General features: G+C 55.7%; 1 protein-coding gene across 15 annotated transcripts in view; it reads left to right on the top strand.

Annotated features, from left to right (window-relative positions):
* Positions 1-15,532, top strand: part of RAP1GAP2 (RAP1 GTPase activating protein 2) — a 54,114-nt gene that overhangs the window by 26,687 nt on the left and 11,895 nt on the right. For 11 of the 15 annotated variants that reach the window (XM_050981849.1, XM_050981847.1, XM_050981848.1 and 8 more), the window contains 13 exons: positions 6,919-7,003; positions 9,508-9,543; positions 9,755-9,799; positions 10,221-10,253; positions 10,579-10,788; positions 11,196-11,299; positions 11,784-11,862; positions 12,196-12,249; positions 12,497-12,580; positions 13,424-13,524; positions 14,139-14,268; positions 14,808-14,963; positions 15,438-15,509. In XM_050981849.1, coding sequence (XP_050837806.1) covers positions 6,919-7,003; positions 9,508-9,543; positions 9,755-9,799; positions 10,221-10,253; positions 10,579-10,788; positions 11,196-11,299; positions 11,784-11,862; positions 12,196-12,249; positions 12,497-12,580; positions 13,424-13,524; positions 14,139-14,268; positions 14,808-14,963; positions 15,438-15,509 — 1,189 coding nt within the window. Of the gene's footprint in view, positions 1-3,753; positions 3,867-6,918; positions 7,004-7,105; positions 7,846-9,507; positions 9,544-9,754; positions 9,800-10,220; positions 10,254-10,578; positions 10,789-11,195; positions 11,300-11,783; positions 11,863-12,195; positions 12,250-12,496; positions 12,581-13,423; positions 13,525-14,138; positions 14,269-14,807; positions 14,964-15,437; positions 15,510-15,532 lie in introns of those variants that run through there. The other 4 variants (XM_050981854.1, XM_050981855.1, XM_050981853.1 and 1 more) reach the window with 3 other exon arrangements.

Below are 15,532 nucleotides of genomic sequence, written 5' to 3'. Positions count from 1 at the left end.
GCACCCGCTGCCGCCGCACCGGGAGGAGCAGCGCGGTCCTCGGGGCCCCCTCGGGCTCCCGCGCGGATCTGCTGTGACTCGGCTCCGCAGCTTTGTCTGCGGCGCGAACAGCTGACGAACGGTTTCATCTTTCATTGCCGAAGCCACGGGCTGTACTTGGTGTCCAACTTTGTGCCGTAGGAAATGGCCTGTTCGCAGCGCTCTGCGAGCTGGCATCTGCTCCGCGGGCGCCGCTCCCCCCGCTCCGCACGGGAGTCGCTGTTGGCCTCGGAGATTGACCCCGCGCTGATCTATGCGGGCTGCCCCGGGCAGGGAGTTTGCTCCTCCAGGACTCTGCTGCTCTGGCAACTTTGGTGTTAAAAATAGTCGGAAATATGCCCCCGAACCTCACAGTGTGTGTACCTCTGTTTCAGGGTGGAAGCAACATGGGCACTGCTGCAGGCTGAGGGTTTTTTTATTTCTTTCTTTTTCTTGGTTCAATTTGTGATTTTGTACCTAACTAAAATGAATGAAGAAATGATTATTTGGAATCGTTACTGTAAAATATTCCCCTGCTCCCTAATCTATAAGTGTGAAAAATCAGAGTGAGGCGACTAAGCATGGAGCTTTTTGTCTGCCATCAGTTGTGGATTGCAGGGCTTGTACCCCATTTTTCAGTGCTGCTGGCATTGGGACTTTGCCTTGGACAGCTGGTGCCATGGAGAGCAGGATGTCAGTGATGCTCTAAAGACTGAACATTGGCATTCCTGGGGAGCTCCTGTGTCACTTGCTGGTTTGAGATATTTTTGTCTCCCTTGCTGGGGTATTAGGTAGATCATCAGAACAGTTGGAAAAAGCCAACCTGCAGGTCCTGAATGAGCAGCAGTAATGTCTGCTCACCTGAGCATGCCAGCCTGGCACCCAGCCATGGCTGGATCCCCTGTACTGGGCTGGAATGAAGGGTGCTCTGTGCTGGGGCTCCTGCTAGGCTTGACTGTTCCTGCCCCTGCTGCTGCTCCTTGGGTTTTGTCCTGTTCAGCCCAGGCCCGTTGTACCCATAGCTCTGCCCTTGCACCGTGGGCTCTCAGCTAGCAAGCGTTGGAGGGACTGGCTGCCTGGGGGGTGACCTGAAGTCTCTCCTCCTGCTTTCACGTGTGTGGGGACTGCCCAAGTGCAGAGTGACACTGGTGGGACTCAAATGACCCTCTGGGTGTTGTACCCACTCAAACTCGTTGGCCAATCCTGCATTGCCTCAAGGGCAGGGAGTGCTTTACTACTCACACCAAGGAAGACTTTGGCAAAGAGTTGTCTTTCCCCCAGGTACCAGGTTTTTATGAATGAGCTCAACATGACATTGGAGTGATTAGAAAATACCTGGCTCTGAACTTGCACTGGAATCTGCCCCATGATGTCTGAGCCTGGTTTCCCTTTTTATTTTTCCCCCAGTATCACGTTGTGCACAAAACGTCTCAGTGCGCCTCTTGCTGCAGGGTTTACTGAGTGCAACAGAGTCACACAGATTTCTCAAGGGGAGAGCGAGACCCTGAGGAGGTTTTTTCTGTCTGTCGTGGACTGAGGAGCCTCCATGGGAGTGATTGCAAGAATTCAAGCAGTGCTTTACGGTGGTTGTTTCATCTTATGCAAGCTGCCAGGGCCACCGGAGTGACATAATCTACAGGAAAAGGAAGGGACTGCTAGCGGCATCGTCAAAAGGGACTCTGTTCCTCCACCTGCTCCTATTTGCTTTTTTCCCTCCTACATTCAGTCTTTGTTCTGAATTTGCAATTGAATTTTGCTTTCCATGAGCCATATGCAAGCCTGGCAGGATCAGTGGCAGCTGCAGAGTCTGTGGTGGCCCATGTCCCTTCCTTGTCAGCAACCCAGCAAAGTGCAGCGCAGCACACCAGGCTCCCCTGGCAGAGCTGGCTGATGCTTACCTGCTCCTCCACCTGCAGTCTTCTTACCTGTGCCTCCCCTGCACACCTGAGCTGGGGGGGGAGGAGCGAGGGGGTCTGGGGGGTGGCTGCTGCTGCGGGCTCCTCCTTGCTCCTGTTTTGCTCTGAAAGCCTGGGATCTGGAACTGTATTTATACCTAGATGAATTTTCCCAGCTGTCCCACATGCAAGTGAGGTGACGCTGCGGTGGCTGTCCTCTCACAGGGGAGAGCTGGAGGGTGGGTGCCCTGGTGTGGGGCACTTCTCCTCTCACAGCCTCCCCTTGCCCTTTGGCATCAGTGCCGTGGCGTTTGGAGGCGCAGGTTTCTGGGAGCTGTTCTCTGCAATTTGCAAATTATTGAATCAGCTCAGAAACGGCTGCCCGAGGTTCCTGGCTCCGGTTTGGCAGGAATAGGATCAGACGAGCCTTCTGGTCTGAAAATGTCTGCAAGTGCCTTGGCTGATTTACCCAGATCTGCAGGAAATTGCCACTTTCTCTGTTCCTGCAAGGCAGAGTAGGCAGCACATTTTGTAAAAGAAAAAAAAACTTCTTTTCACCATTTTTTGCATATCAAGCCTCGCTGTCCTGTCCTGGGCTGGCCCAGTGGGAAGCCCTTGGCCAGCTGGAAAGATTCCAGTGTCTGCAGAGGTGCAGGCAAAGCAGGAGTCAGCTCCTTGCTGGCCCCCCTGCCCAGCAGGATGGGCAATGTGTGCTGCAGCAGGGACCCATGGCCGGTGCAGGCAGCTGGGATCCTGCCTGCTCAAGCACGGGATGCTCTGAACTGTTCCACAGTGTTTATTTGCTGTTTGGGGGGGCAATTAAAGCCAACCCCACTGGCAGTTAAATGTCACCTTTCTCTGAGCAGGGCTGTGGTCCCACTCCAAGGATGCTCTGTGTGTGCAGGTGTAGGCTGGCAGTTTGCAAATATGCAATTTATTGCAAGAAATGTAGATGAGAAAATGCTGCACTTTTTTTTTTTGCTGACTCTGAGGCTTCGATGTGAGAAGGCAACACTGCTGAATAGGGCTAAGCTGAGCCAGGACGTAACAAGGTGAATCAGTTTCTAGGGAAGATGTTCCATAGCAGGGGCTCTGCCCAAGGGTCTGGGAGCTCTGCAGCACTGAGTACTTGGGCTGCACCCCATGTCTGGGGGGGGTTCTGGAGCCCCACAACTGTCTGACATCAGGGGGAGCCTGCAGCAGTGCATGTCCTCTGCTGTTGTCCTCCGTGGGATGAGTGATGATGCAGCGAGATCTTGCCTGCCTGGCATCCTGGGATTGGGTGGAGAGCTGCTCAAAGTCAGGGCAAGGTTCTTCATTCAGACACTCACTGTAGATTTCCAGGTGTAAACTCACAGCAAGGTGCCCTTGTCTGTGTTGCAAAAAACCCACAGTATTGGTTTGGTTGTTTTTTTTTTGCAATTTGTGAGCAGCTGGCAAGGGCCGCTGGCCATGCTGCTCTGCGTGGTGTGTCAGCAGGTGCTCGTGTCCTGGGAGCCAGGGGTCAGTCCCAGTTGTGTGGGGGATGGAGAGGAGCCCCCCCAGAGGGAGGACGAGCAGCCTGTGCCCCACTGCCTGCTGTGGATAGGGCTGAGCCTGGGTAGGGGGAGGATGGAAAGGGATATGGAAGCACAGTCCCCTCTGGAAACTTAGGAGATCAGGCATGGAATATGAAACAAACAAAAGGAAGCAGCTGGCAAGGTGATGCCCATCAAGGATAAAAAATTATGAGTCCAAAAATAGAGGCTGTTAATTTACAGGAGAGTCGTTGCTGACCTTCTCAAGGATGAGGCATCTGACAGGCAGAACTTGTTGCTGCAGGAGTTTGGTACCTCCTTAGGCCAAGTCTGATCTGTGGAATTGAGAATTGGAATTGTATACGGTGCTCCCATCTCATCTGCACATCTTGACAGAGGTAGAGCCAACCACGTGTGGAGCATTTCACCATGTCAGGTAATATGCTGGCATCTCCCCTCCCCACCTGTGATTTATCTAAAAGTACTGTGTTGGTTTAGAGCCTGTCTGGGAAACAAATCAGATGGACAGAATGAGGAGGTGGATGCACTGGGGGCTTTTCGTTAGATGCTGCCTTGAGAGAGCGTGAGAGAAGTGTGCACTCGGAGGCAGGGTCTGGATGGGAACACCTCAGGGGTCCAGGCAGCCTTGGCTCTGTGCTGAACAGGACTTTTTAATCAGAATTTCTGTATGTCCATGGGGTTTACCAAATACAGGATATTATTTTGAAGGTGCTTTAGGACTGTGATCAGGGATGCTTTGAAGAGGAAGACCTCACCTGCCCTTGCTGTATTGGAAGCTCACCAGTGTCCATGGTTACCCCCCAAAATGGGGGGAAAAAATCCCCATTTTCTCCCCCTTTGGGAGGAGGTGGGAGAGCAGCCCTTGGCAGGTGGGCTTTGCCTCCCTAAGAGCTGGCAACAGGTCCCCCCCAGCACAGTCCCGGGGGGCCGGGAGGGCTGGAGTGATCTCAGTCTCCGTTCGGAAACCCTGCGGGCGGCCCTGCCGTAACCGCATTAAGGTATTTCCTTAATTAGATTTACCAAGTATGCAGGATTCTAATTCTCTCTTTTTCCTTCTCTCCTAATTTGCCTAATGAGAAAAACAAAGAAATAATTGCACAGGCGATGCCCACATTTCCTTCTGGAGAGGCTGGTGTCCGGCCGCGCGGCTCCGGAGGATGCGCTGGCCCATCCTGCGCGCTGGTGCCCGCCGTGGCCGTGGCCAGGGTGGACACGCGGGCATCGGGGGCGGGCAGAACCCCCTGGCAGCTGCCAGATGCCCCCTTAAGGAGCGGACACAGCCCTGTGACCTTTGGCTGTCGATGCTGGGGCTGCGCATCTACTGTGGTGCCAGGGAGAGGCGTGGGGAGCTGCCCGGCGTCCCCAGCGCCCATCCTCGCTGGCTGGGCACCTGCCACCTCTGCTGTGCTTCAGGCTGGGCAGAGATCGTGCCCTCGGTGTCAGCTGGGGACTGGGTCACGGAGCGGGGCTGCTGTGAGCCCCCGTGCTCAAAGGCGTGCTAATCCTCCCCCTGATTCATTTAGCATCCCCCGAGGGCAGTCCGTTTGGGAGATGGGCGCCGGCCCTTGACCCCGGCGCTGATGGCGGGCTGAATCATCGGCGTCTGTGGCTGGACTTTACCAAAACAGATTCTCAGCGCAGAGGCCCGTTCCAAGCAGTCGTTGGGGATGGGCTTGTTTTGCTCTCCCGGAACTGCAGGAGCAGTTCCAGCAGTTTGGCCCCAAAGAAGCAGCCAGCATGTGACAGAGGAACATGTTGTTAAGTTGGGTGATTTTATAATACTTAGAATATGATGCTATGGCAACCCACTACAAATCCCAGATCAAATCAAATTATTTGTGTGCATCCCTGTAACTTTAATCTTTTCAAAGTCGTATCTGTTTTATGCCTTTGAGGCCACTGTGCAGCTGAGTGCAATCAGGCAGAGCTCAGGGTTCAAAGCAAGGAGAGCAGAGGATGAGTGGTTTGCTCCAGATCAGGCTGTGCTTTAGTGTCCTAGAAAGTCAAAGAGCAAACAAGGAAAATCTGTCATCCTCGGCATTTTTCAGCAGCAGAGGCATGGTGAGGTTGTGGAGAGCAGAGAGGGAAGAGGCTTGATAAACAGTATGGGTGGGCAGGATGGGAACCCTGCTATTGCCCCACATTGCTCCAGTTAATTTCTTGCATTGAAAAACTGGAAGATGCCAGGAGCTCAAATGAGGTGTAACAATGTAAATTTAACCTGCTCTGACAGGAAAAAGAGAGAGAGAAGATTTACTTTGATTTGATGTAATGTGAGACACCAGTTCTTGGTCTGGATTCACATTTGCACACAGTGCAGTGGGTAGTGCCCCCAGTGCCTCTGGCTAAGCCCGTGTTGCTGGCACAGCCCAGGTGGTGCCATGACTCCCCTGGCTGTGAGTAGGATGAGGCTGCTGGTCCCACTTTGCCTTCCCAGCATCTCTGCTGCCTCCCCACTTGATCCCCTCAGCACCTCCGTGGGCCCTGCTGAGGAGGGGCTGCAGGCACTGCTTCCCCATGACCAGCAGGTGATTGTCACCTGCTGTCACAAACCCTGGGGCTTGGGAGGGCAGGGCCCGGGGTGCTGGGGCTGTGGTGAGGGCGAGTGCTGGCAGAGGCTGGGGTGCACCCTGTGGCAGGAGCTGTGTGTTTTGGAGAGGCCCGGCGGGATCGGAGCCATCCCGGGGCGCGCTGCCATGGGAACCAAACCTCGTTACAGCGAGATAAACAGTTGGACATTTTGGCCCGGTTTCTGCAGGACTAACCTGGCAGGGACAAGAGGAAACTAAATTAAATCTCAGATTTTCTGACTCCCGGAGGAGCATCTGGCAGTGCTGCTGCATGCTGGCGTGGCTGCCTGCCCGGGAGCTGCCGGGTGACAGGGGTGGGAAATTTGTTCAGGGGAGGGCTGAGGCCCTACTTTTCCAAAGCTTGGGGGACTCTTGGGGGGGCTGTTTTGACAGCTCCGTGGCACAGGGGCTGCTTTCTGCTTTCCTGGGGTCTTGCATCTTCATGATGGCTCTTGGTCCTTCAGAATCTGGTGCCAGGTGCCGTGTTGGCAAAGGGGCACTCAGCTGGGTCCCTGGTCCTTCCAAAGCTGTGCTGGGGTGTCCCTGAGCCTCCTTTGCTGCCAGAGGGCTGCTCAGCCGCAGGTCCTGCCCAGGTGGGGAGGGTGCCAGAGGGAGGGAAGCCGTGGGGATGGCTGGTTCCTGTCACAGGAGCCCAGCTCTGCTGTCCCTGCACCACCAGCATCACACATAGAGACTCCCAGCCCACCCTGGGCACGGGCTCTTCTGATGACTTTTATCACCTTCTCACACTGTCTGCTGGGTTTTTTCTCAGATTCCAGGTATTACTGTACAGGCAGCTGCACACCACGGCTTTGCCAAGAGAGATAACCCTTATCTCCTGCCTGGTGTGCTGGCTTGGGCACGGGAGAGCTGACATGCCTGTATTTGGTTTTCCAGGAAACAGGAGCTGCTGAACAGCACGGATGTGACCGTCCCGGAGCGGCCCCTGTCGCCCCCCCTGACGGCCCCCCCGACCATGAAGGTGAGAGTGCTTTTCAAAGCCGGGCCCGGGTTTGGAAAGCCAGGCTGGTGGGGAGCAGCACTTCCAAGGCAGCGGCTGCACGGATTAGGGCTGTTCCCACAGGAGCAGCAGTAGGTGGTTTCTGGAATCCAGCCGGCAGCCTGTTCCGACGCCGTTCCTCTCCAGCCGCGGTGGCGGGCCTTGCGCGCCGGCCCGTCCCGCACCGACACTCCCGTTACGCAACCGCGAGCGGCGCTGCCAGGCAGGGCGCTGGGTCCCGGGGCCGCTTCCCTGCCAGAGACCGTCCCCAGCCCCGTGCCGGGTGGCTCTGTGCGATTCCCAGGGTGATTCCCTCCCGGTGACCGTCCCCAGCCCCGTGCCGGGTGGCTCTGTGCGATTCCCAGGGTGATTCCCTCCCGGTGACCGTCCCCAGCCCCGTGCCGGGTGGCTCTGTGCGATTCCCAGGGTGATTCCCTCCCGGTGACCGTCCCCAGCCCCGTGCCGGGTGGCTCTGTGCGATTCCCAGGGTGATTCCCTCCCGGTGACCGTCCCCAGCCCCGTGCCGGGTGGCTCTGTGCCGGCACGAGGCAGGCGCTGTGCCCGGGCACCCTGAGCTGCGCAGGCACCTGCCTGTCCCCCGCAGACCCCTCCTGCTTCCCGCCCAGCCTGTTCGGGGCACTTTGCCTCCCAGGGGAGCCACCCTTTGAAATAACAAGACGGCTGTCCTGCTGTGCCTCTGGCTTGAGGAAGCATTCCCGAAGGGAGGCGGGGCCGGGCAGGATGGCCGGGCTGGTGCTCCCGCTGGGTGCCCGTGAGGAGCTCTGCCTGTGCGGCTGATGCAGGCGGGGAACGATGCCGGGAAGGTAATAGATTTCTTCCGGGGCTGCGACACGTGGGGGACAGTGCTGGGGAGGGGTGCACAGCTCTGCTTGCTGCCCTCCACTCTGCTCCTGCCTGCTGCAGGGTTTTCTTTCCGTCCTTTCCTTTGTGGCCCAGGAAAGCTGGCTCTAGGTGTGCACAGCTCTCTGAAGAGCTGCGTGCCTTGCTCAGTACATGTGGCATTTTCTGTGGGGCTCACTGTAGCAGCTGGGTCCCGTGCCACCATGGAGTCAGGTCTTGGCTCTGGCTACTGGTAGAGCAGGACATGAAACTACCCAAGAACGTTTGTACCTGGAGATAAACAGAATCCAGACTTTTTAAAAAGAGTATTCCGCTGTGGGCACAGAGCTGTCTGCGCCTGGGGTTTTTCTTTTTGACTCCCGCAAGTGTGTTAGGTAAGGAGGGGCACGGTCTAAAGCTGGAAACAGCCAGGGTTGTGTCTGAGCCACAGCTGCCCCACCTGTGCTGGCAGCCATAGACTGCTCGTGCTGTAAATCCGACCTTTGCTCACCACAAATATTAAAGGAAAAATTTTCTCTCAGACTTTTTTTCCTTTGATTTTCATTTCTTCATCCCCTCCTATTTTTTCCTTTATTTTTTGTCTTTTGAGAAATTCAGTGTATTCTAAGTGCTCACTAAAAATCATCCCCCTTGCCTTTCCCCTCGTTACCATGACCCCATTTTTTGGCCCCAAATCTCGCATGTCTCTCCCGCAAACCGTTTCTGGCAGCCGGTAGGATGGGAGCTGCTGATCCCGCTTTTCCGTGGCCCCTGGGGCTGTCGGCGCTGCCGTGGCCCGGCCGCTCCTGGTCCGCGCCGGGAGCAAACCCGGCCCGGTAAAAGGAGGGCAGAGAGAAGGGACGGGCCGGGGGCACCACGCCTCCAAAAAGCCACTTAGGGGCTTACCGGGAGTGCGGCACTCACAGCCGCAGTTTGGCTGGGTGGTTTGTGTGTACCTGACGGCAGCAAGAGCTGGGAGAGGGATCAGGACTGTCCGGCAAGCCCAGCTGCTGCGGGCGCTGTGCGGGAAGGGCGGCCCCGAGCAGCGCACGGAGCACCGGCCGCACCGCACGGGCCCCGCTGGGCAGCGCAGGGGGATCCGGAGCGGGGTTACCTGGAGTTCCCGTCGCAGAGGGAGCGCGGCTGAGCCGGCAGCTCTGGCGATGGTGGGCTGTGCCCACCCTGGTGGGTTCTTGTCCCTGACCCCCCCTCCGTGTCACCCAGGGTGCTCGTCCTGTGTGCGCGGTGGCTGCGGCTCCTGCCGCGGCACTCCTGAGCCAGGCAGAGAAACAGGGATTCTAATAGGAGCAGCTCAGTAATCTCTTTGGCTCTTGTGGCCAGCGGGGATTAACCCTGCACTGGGCTTCACCAGTGCTGCTGTGATGAAGAAAATAAATGATTCAGGACCCTGATCAAACGTGCTCAGAGCTCGGCATTTCTGGGGGTCGAGGGCTTCTGGCAAGGGCAGCTGCAGCAATGATGCTGAGCCCCACATGGGGCCTGGTGGGAACCAGCTGCCTGGTCGCATTCAGGGAGCAGGACAAGTGCTCGGGTGGGGGTCCAGTGTGCCTGCTGTGGTGTGGCTTGGACTGGCTTGCCTTGTGTCTGCTTTAATCGAACAGTAGATTTCCTTCTTTTCTTTTCAGTCGGCAGAATTCTTCGAAATGCTGGAGAAAATGCAGGTGAGCAGCAGTGTGCATGCCAGTAACTCGGGATGTTGGCCCCAGCAGAGCCCCTGAGGGCAGAGGGCCCATCCCAGGAACAGACCTCACCTTCCAGCCACTTGGGTTAGAGGGATCTCCATGTAGAAAAATACCCTCATGTTGGTGGACTGACCCCCTGTGTGGGTAAAAGTATCTAAATTGTTTGATGCATTCATTTTGTTCCAAACAGGCACCAAAACTGGAAGAACAGAGGTCTGGAGGCCAAAAACACAAGGTTAGTTGATTTTTGTTTCTTGAGGGGATCTCTTCAAGTGTCCCCCCCATCTCAGAGGTTTGTTGTGGTCACTCAAAGGGCTGGAAAGGATTTAGATGTTATCCTAAAAAAAAGGCACTGATTGAATTGCCTTTCAGAGATGGGAGCACGGTGCCTGTAAATCCCTAATCCAGCTTTATGTCCAGACCAGAGCATTTCAGCTTCCAGCTGTGCAAAAGGCTTGGGGTTTGCCACTGCACTGGGAAGTTGCACCAGCAGAGGAACTCCCTTTAGGCAGGACTTAGCCTGCACTGGTGCCTTCCTGCGAGGGACCAGCAGGTGCTGGAGGTGCTCCCTGGGTTGGGTGGGCAGGGCTGGGGTTTTAAGGGACAGCTGGTGGGGAGCAGATGGTCATAGATGATGTTTTGGTTCCTTTTTCCAGGAAGACTACATCCCATACCCCAGCATCGATGAGGTGGGTGCCCTGAACCCCCTGAACACCTTCTGGTGAATGCCTTTCCAAAATTGCTGCTGGCAGAGGAATTGGTGGAGATTCTGTTTCTGAGAGGAGCTACACAAAGCATGTTCCTCCTCCCTGCCTTTGTGGTTTCTGGCTTTTCCTCAGTATCATGTGCCCTCTTCTGTGACAGAGAAGAGGTTTCAGAGAGGGGCTGGGCTTGTCCCTCCAGGTGCAAGGGCTGGGGTTTGCTGCAGTAGGGGGGCAAAACATGAAGCAGTGCTCTGCATCCCACATCCACACCCCTCTCCTGCCTGACCCCTCATGGCACGTGTCTCTGCAGATCCTGGAGAAGGGTAGCCCATACCCGCTGATCATCCTGCCCCAGTTTGGGGGATACTGGATAGAAGACCCAGAAAACCTTGGCACACCCACCTCATCTGACAGCAGCATCTGCGAGGAGGAGGAGGAAAACCTCAGCCCCAGCACCTATGGCTACAAGCTGGAGTGCAAGGGGGAGGCCAGAGCCTACCGCAAGCATTTCCTGGGGAAGGTGGGCTCCTCCGCCCCTCGGGGCTCACAGTTGCACACCTTTGACTGGGAAAACTCTCCAGTTGAGAGCAAAATGGGCAAGTTTTACATTTCCCACCTTGCAGGGAGTGGAGCACTGGTGGGTTCCCAGCATGGCAGCGATGGCCACACTTGTGGCCTTTGCCCCTGGCCCCACAGGTTTCCTGTGACAGCAGTGGGGGTGTTGGCTCTGAGCCTCCTGCCCTGGAGCTCGGCCAGACATAGGGGCCTGTGTGGCAGCCCCTGCCCACTTGCTCACAGGCCTGCTCCTGGCAAGGGGGTGCAGGGTGAGTGACGGGAGGGTGTTGGCTAGCAGGTGAGGGTCCAGGCAGTGTCCTTGCCATCGGCGAGTTGCTTCCCGGCTGCTAACGTGCTGTTTTCTATTTTTAGGATCATTTAAATTTCTACTGTACAGCCAGCAGCCTTGGAAATCTGATCCTTTCTGTCAAATGCGAGGAGACAGATGGCACAGAATATTTAAGGGTTATACTCAGGTACAGGAAAGAAAAAATCTTTGTTTAACAAAATATTCTCTCTTTGGGTGTCCCTGGTTCTGTTTGTACAGCAAGTGCTTGAGCTGGACTGGCAGCACGTGGAGGGGCTCTGGGTGGGATGGGAGGCAGTGGCAGCATCCCTGTGTTTCTGTGCTGCGACTGCCTAAACCTGATAATGAACGTGAGACTTTGATCTGTCACTAAACCTGCTGGAACTGAACATAAACCTCTGTGGTTTAATCCTCCCTGGGATAACACCAGTCACTTCTCTCACCATCCCTACATAAGCTGACAGGACCCAGCATGTCTGAGCCATTGTGTCATTTCCCTTGAACTATGAATATTTTAAGAGATGAGAGGACAAATAGAGCCTTTGCTCACTAACCAAGCCCAACAAACGCAGCACAACTGTGTTTCCCAACAGTGGGTGTTGCTTTGCTGCAGACACTCTCTGATATCTGTCTGCTTGTTGTTTCTTTGCTAGGTCCAAAGTGAAGACATTGCATGAAAGGATTCCGTTGGCAGGATTCAGCAAACTCCCAAGTATCCCCCAGATTGCAAAGGTGAATTGCCTGGCCTGGCTGGAACTTGTGCAGCAAAGCCTGTGCCAGTGCTGGGATGTGCTGGGCTCTCAGGCCAAGGGGCCCTTGGGTGGTGCTGTGTGCTTGCCCTGCTGTTGGTTTCCTGCAAGGAAACCTCATTTGGCTTGGAGGGACCTGGGACTTGGCTTGCTGCATCCTCAGCTGGGGCCAGCCAGGCCATGGGGCATCCCAATGGTGGGTGTGAATTGGGGAGCTCCTGCTATTGGAGGCTGCAATTGGTTTCTTTATAAGATATTCGTGGCTGAAGTTTTGGCCAAGGTCCTGGCACTGACTGCTCTTTCCCCTTGCCCACAGGCCTTCTGTGATGATGCCTCTGGGCTGAAGTTTAACCCGGTTCTCTACCCCAAGGTGAGGTGACTTGCCCAAGTTGATCGTGTGTTCTGCAGGGACACTGAGAAACACACCCAGAGCCACTGTTGAAAACTTTTAGCCTAATTATGTGGGAATTTGGCTTCTTTCACTCCCCTGATGCTGCCCAGCTGTTGTTGCACACTGCTGCAGCTCTGGTGGGCTCTCTTCACCCCTCACCATGGATCTTTTGGCCATCACATTTTGAACCACCAGATGAAACAACTGGCATTTTGCTTTCCTGCAGGCATCCCAGATGATAGTGTCTTATGATGAGCATGAGGTCAACAACACGTTCAAGTTTGGTGTGATCTATCAGAAGTTCAGGCAGGTGAGTTGTCCCCACGCTGCTTTCATGGAGCATGTGCATCAGGGATCCACATTTCACGAGCACAGGCTTAACTCTGGCCTTAATTCTTCCATGTGCAGCAGCTCGTGGCACTGGATATCCTCACTGACTGTGTTTCTCATTGCTCGGATGTTTTCCCCACTCATTAAAAAATGATTTGACTGAAAAGTCTCAGTATGGAAATCAGCCCACAAGCTGCTGTAGGGAAAAGCGGATGTGAAAATGGATTTTAGCAGGCGTGGTATTTTAATCAGATATATGTTTAGACAGCTAAACAGCTACTTTTGTCTGGAGGGACTGTGGGCTCTGAAGAGAGGCACTTGCTGAAAATGCTGTCATTAGCAGGGGGACTCTGGATGGGGAGAGCAGAACTCAGCCTCAGAACTCACTGAGAATTACTCTGACAGGCACTCTGCATGTTGCATTTTGGGTTGGATTGAGTGACTCCTGCAAGGCCATAATTAGGCTCTCATTGCTTTGAAATACAGCAAGCAGGAGATGATTGGGGATTTTTCAACAGAGGATTCTGGTTTGGTGTTTCCTGGATATTATCCTAAGGTCCTTGCTGGGGCTCAGAGGAGGCTCTCAGCAGCTTTGCCCTGGGCTGTCCTGGTCGCTGAGCGGGCTGAGCAGCCCGTGGATGGTGCTGGTGGCTGGTGGTGAAAGTGGTGGTGCCAGCTGGGGAGCAGCCTGTGGCTGGGCAGGACACCATGAAACAAGGTGCTGGTCAGACCCCAGGGACCCTGTGGATGGAGCTGGAGGTGGCAGGGAATTGGGCAGGCAGGGAAATTGGGGCTGTCAGCAGATGCACCCTGTGTTTTGTAGACCCAAGAGGAGGAGCTGTTTGGCAATAATGAAGAGAGCACTGCCTTCAAGAACTTCTTAAGTTTTCTGGGAGACACCATAACTCTCCAGGACTTCAAAGGGTAAGTTAAATAAAAAGGATGATTTTACAAATACATTAGCAAGAGACCATGTCATATGTAAAAATATCTACGTGTGAGAACAGAAGTCATCTCGCTCATGAGCGGGATGTGCGGAGCAGAAGCAAATATAGTTTTGGCTTGTTTTTCAAAGCTGGGGGAGTTAAAAAAAATTGGAGTTGCCAAGAGAGAAAAATTTCTTTTCCTGCAGCTTTGAGGTTGTGATAAAGTCTGGCTATATTCAGCCATAGATGGAAGGCAGTCTGTGGAAATGTGCCGAGCCTGGTGTGTGGCTCAGCCACGGGTGCAGTCCCTGCAGCAGCCACAGTGCAGGCAGAGACCCCCACTGCTGGTGAGGCCACAGCTCGTGCCCATGGCTGGGGTCAGCCCTGGCTGCCCAGCCCTGCCTTCAGTGCACGCTGTGTCTCGGGCTGGTGGCAGCGATGGCTGGTTACAGCACATGACGCACGGTTTGTTCTTTCCCATTTGCTCGCTGCTAGATAAAGATAAATGAGCTGGGCTGTTCATCAGCCTGTCCCCTGACGGCCGCTGGTGCTCTCTGTGAAGCTTTCAATTAACATCTCTTAGTTTCTCTCCGCCTCTCCCTTGATCTCCAGTTTTCGAGGAGGCCTGGATGTCAGCCATGGGCAGACGGGAGTGGAGTCTGTGTACACGGTGTTCAGGGACAGGGAGATAATGTTTCATGTCTCTACAAAGCTGCCTTTTACCGAAGGAGACACACAACAAGTAAGAGAGACGTGGCTGCTTGCACAGGGGGGTCTGAATGGGGATGCGCTGACGCTGCCCTGCCCGGGGCTGCGGCCCTGCCCGGGGCTGCGGCCCTGCCCGGGGCTGTGGCCCTGCCCTGGGCTGTGGCCCTGCCCGGGGCTGTGGCCCTGCCCTGGGCTGCGGCCCTGCCCTGGGCTGTGGCCCTGCCCGGGGCTGTGGCCCTGCCCTGGGCTGTGGCCCTGCCCTGGGCTGTGGCCCTGCCCTGGGCTGTGGCCCTGCCCTGGGCTGCGGCCCTGCCCTGGGCTGTGGCCCTGCCCGGGGCTGTGGCCCTGCCCTGGGCTGTGGCCCTGCCCTGGGCTGCGGCCCTGCCCTGGGCTGCGGCCCTGCCCTGGGCTGTGGCCCTGCCCGGGGCTCTGGCCCTGCCCAGGGCTGTGGCCCTGCTGGGCCCTGGCCCCATGGGACGAGGCTGCTTGGCTCCCCAGCACGGGACTGGCACTTGCTCCCGCAGGAGCAGAGCTGCCTGGGTTACTGACCCCGCGTTCTCCCTTCCTGCTTAGCTCCAGAGGAAGAGGCACATTGGCAACGACATTGTGGCAATTATCTTCCAAGAGGAGAACACACCATTTGTGCCAGACATGATTGCCTCCAACTTCCTGCACGCCTACATCGTGGTGCAGGTGGAGAACCCCGAGGCGGACAATACGGCCTACAAGGTGAGGGCAGTGCCAGTGTCACCCACCCAGCTTTGCTTCAGCATCTTTTGGCAGGGGCACGCAGAGACAGAACAAGGGGGAACGGCTTCCCACTTGCAAAGGTAGGGTTAGAGATTAGGAGGAAATTCTTCCCTCTGAGGGTGGTGAGGCCCTGGCACAGGTTGCCCTGGGCACTTACCCTGTGCTCAGTGATGCAGTCAGTGTTAGGCCTGGTGGAGACTTGTACCTGTGTGCTGAGCACACACACATGTGCACATAGGTGTGTTATGTATGCACCGTGACATAACGTGTGTGTACACAGACAGCAATACAGAAAATATGTGTTTGTAAAACAGCTCATTTGTTAAACAGTTTTGCTGATCCTCAGCGTTTGAATGTGCCTTGGAACAGTCTGACATATCACCTGGGTGTAGGTGGCATGAACCCTGTTATCCTGCTGCCCCTGTGGGAATAACATGTCTCTTGACTCCTCAGGTGTCAGTCACAGCCCGGGAAGACGTTCCCTCCTTTGGCCCACCCCTGCCGAGCCCACCGGTGTTCCAGAAGGTAGGGGCTGAGAGGGAGGCGTG

This window comes from Serinus canaria, chromosome 19, assembly GCF_022539315.1.
Source record: "Serinus canaria isolate serCan28SL12 chromosome 19, serCan2020, whole genome shotgun sequence".
Taxonomy (NCBI): Eukaryota; Metazoa; Chordata; class Aves; order Passeriformes; family Fringillidae; genus Serinus; species Serinus canaria.
Note: the sequence above shows the minus strand (reverse complement) of the source record. Positions and strands in the feature narration are given on the sequence as shown.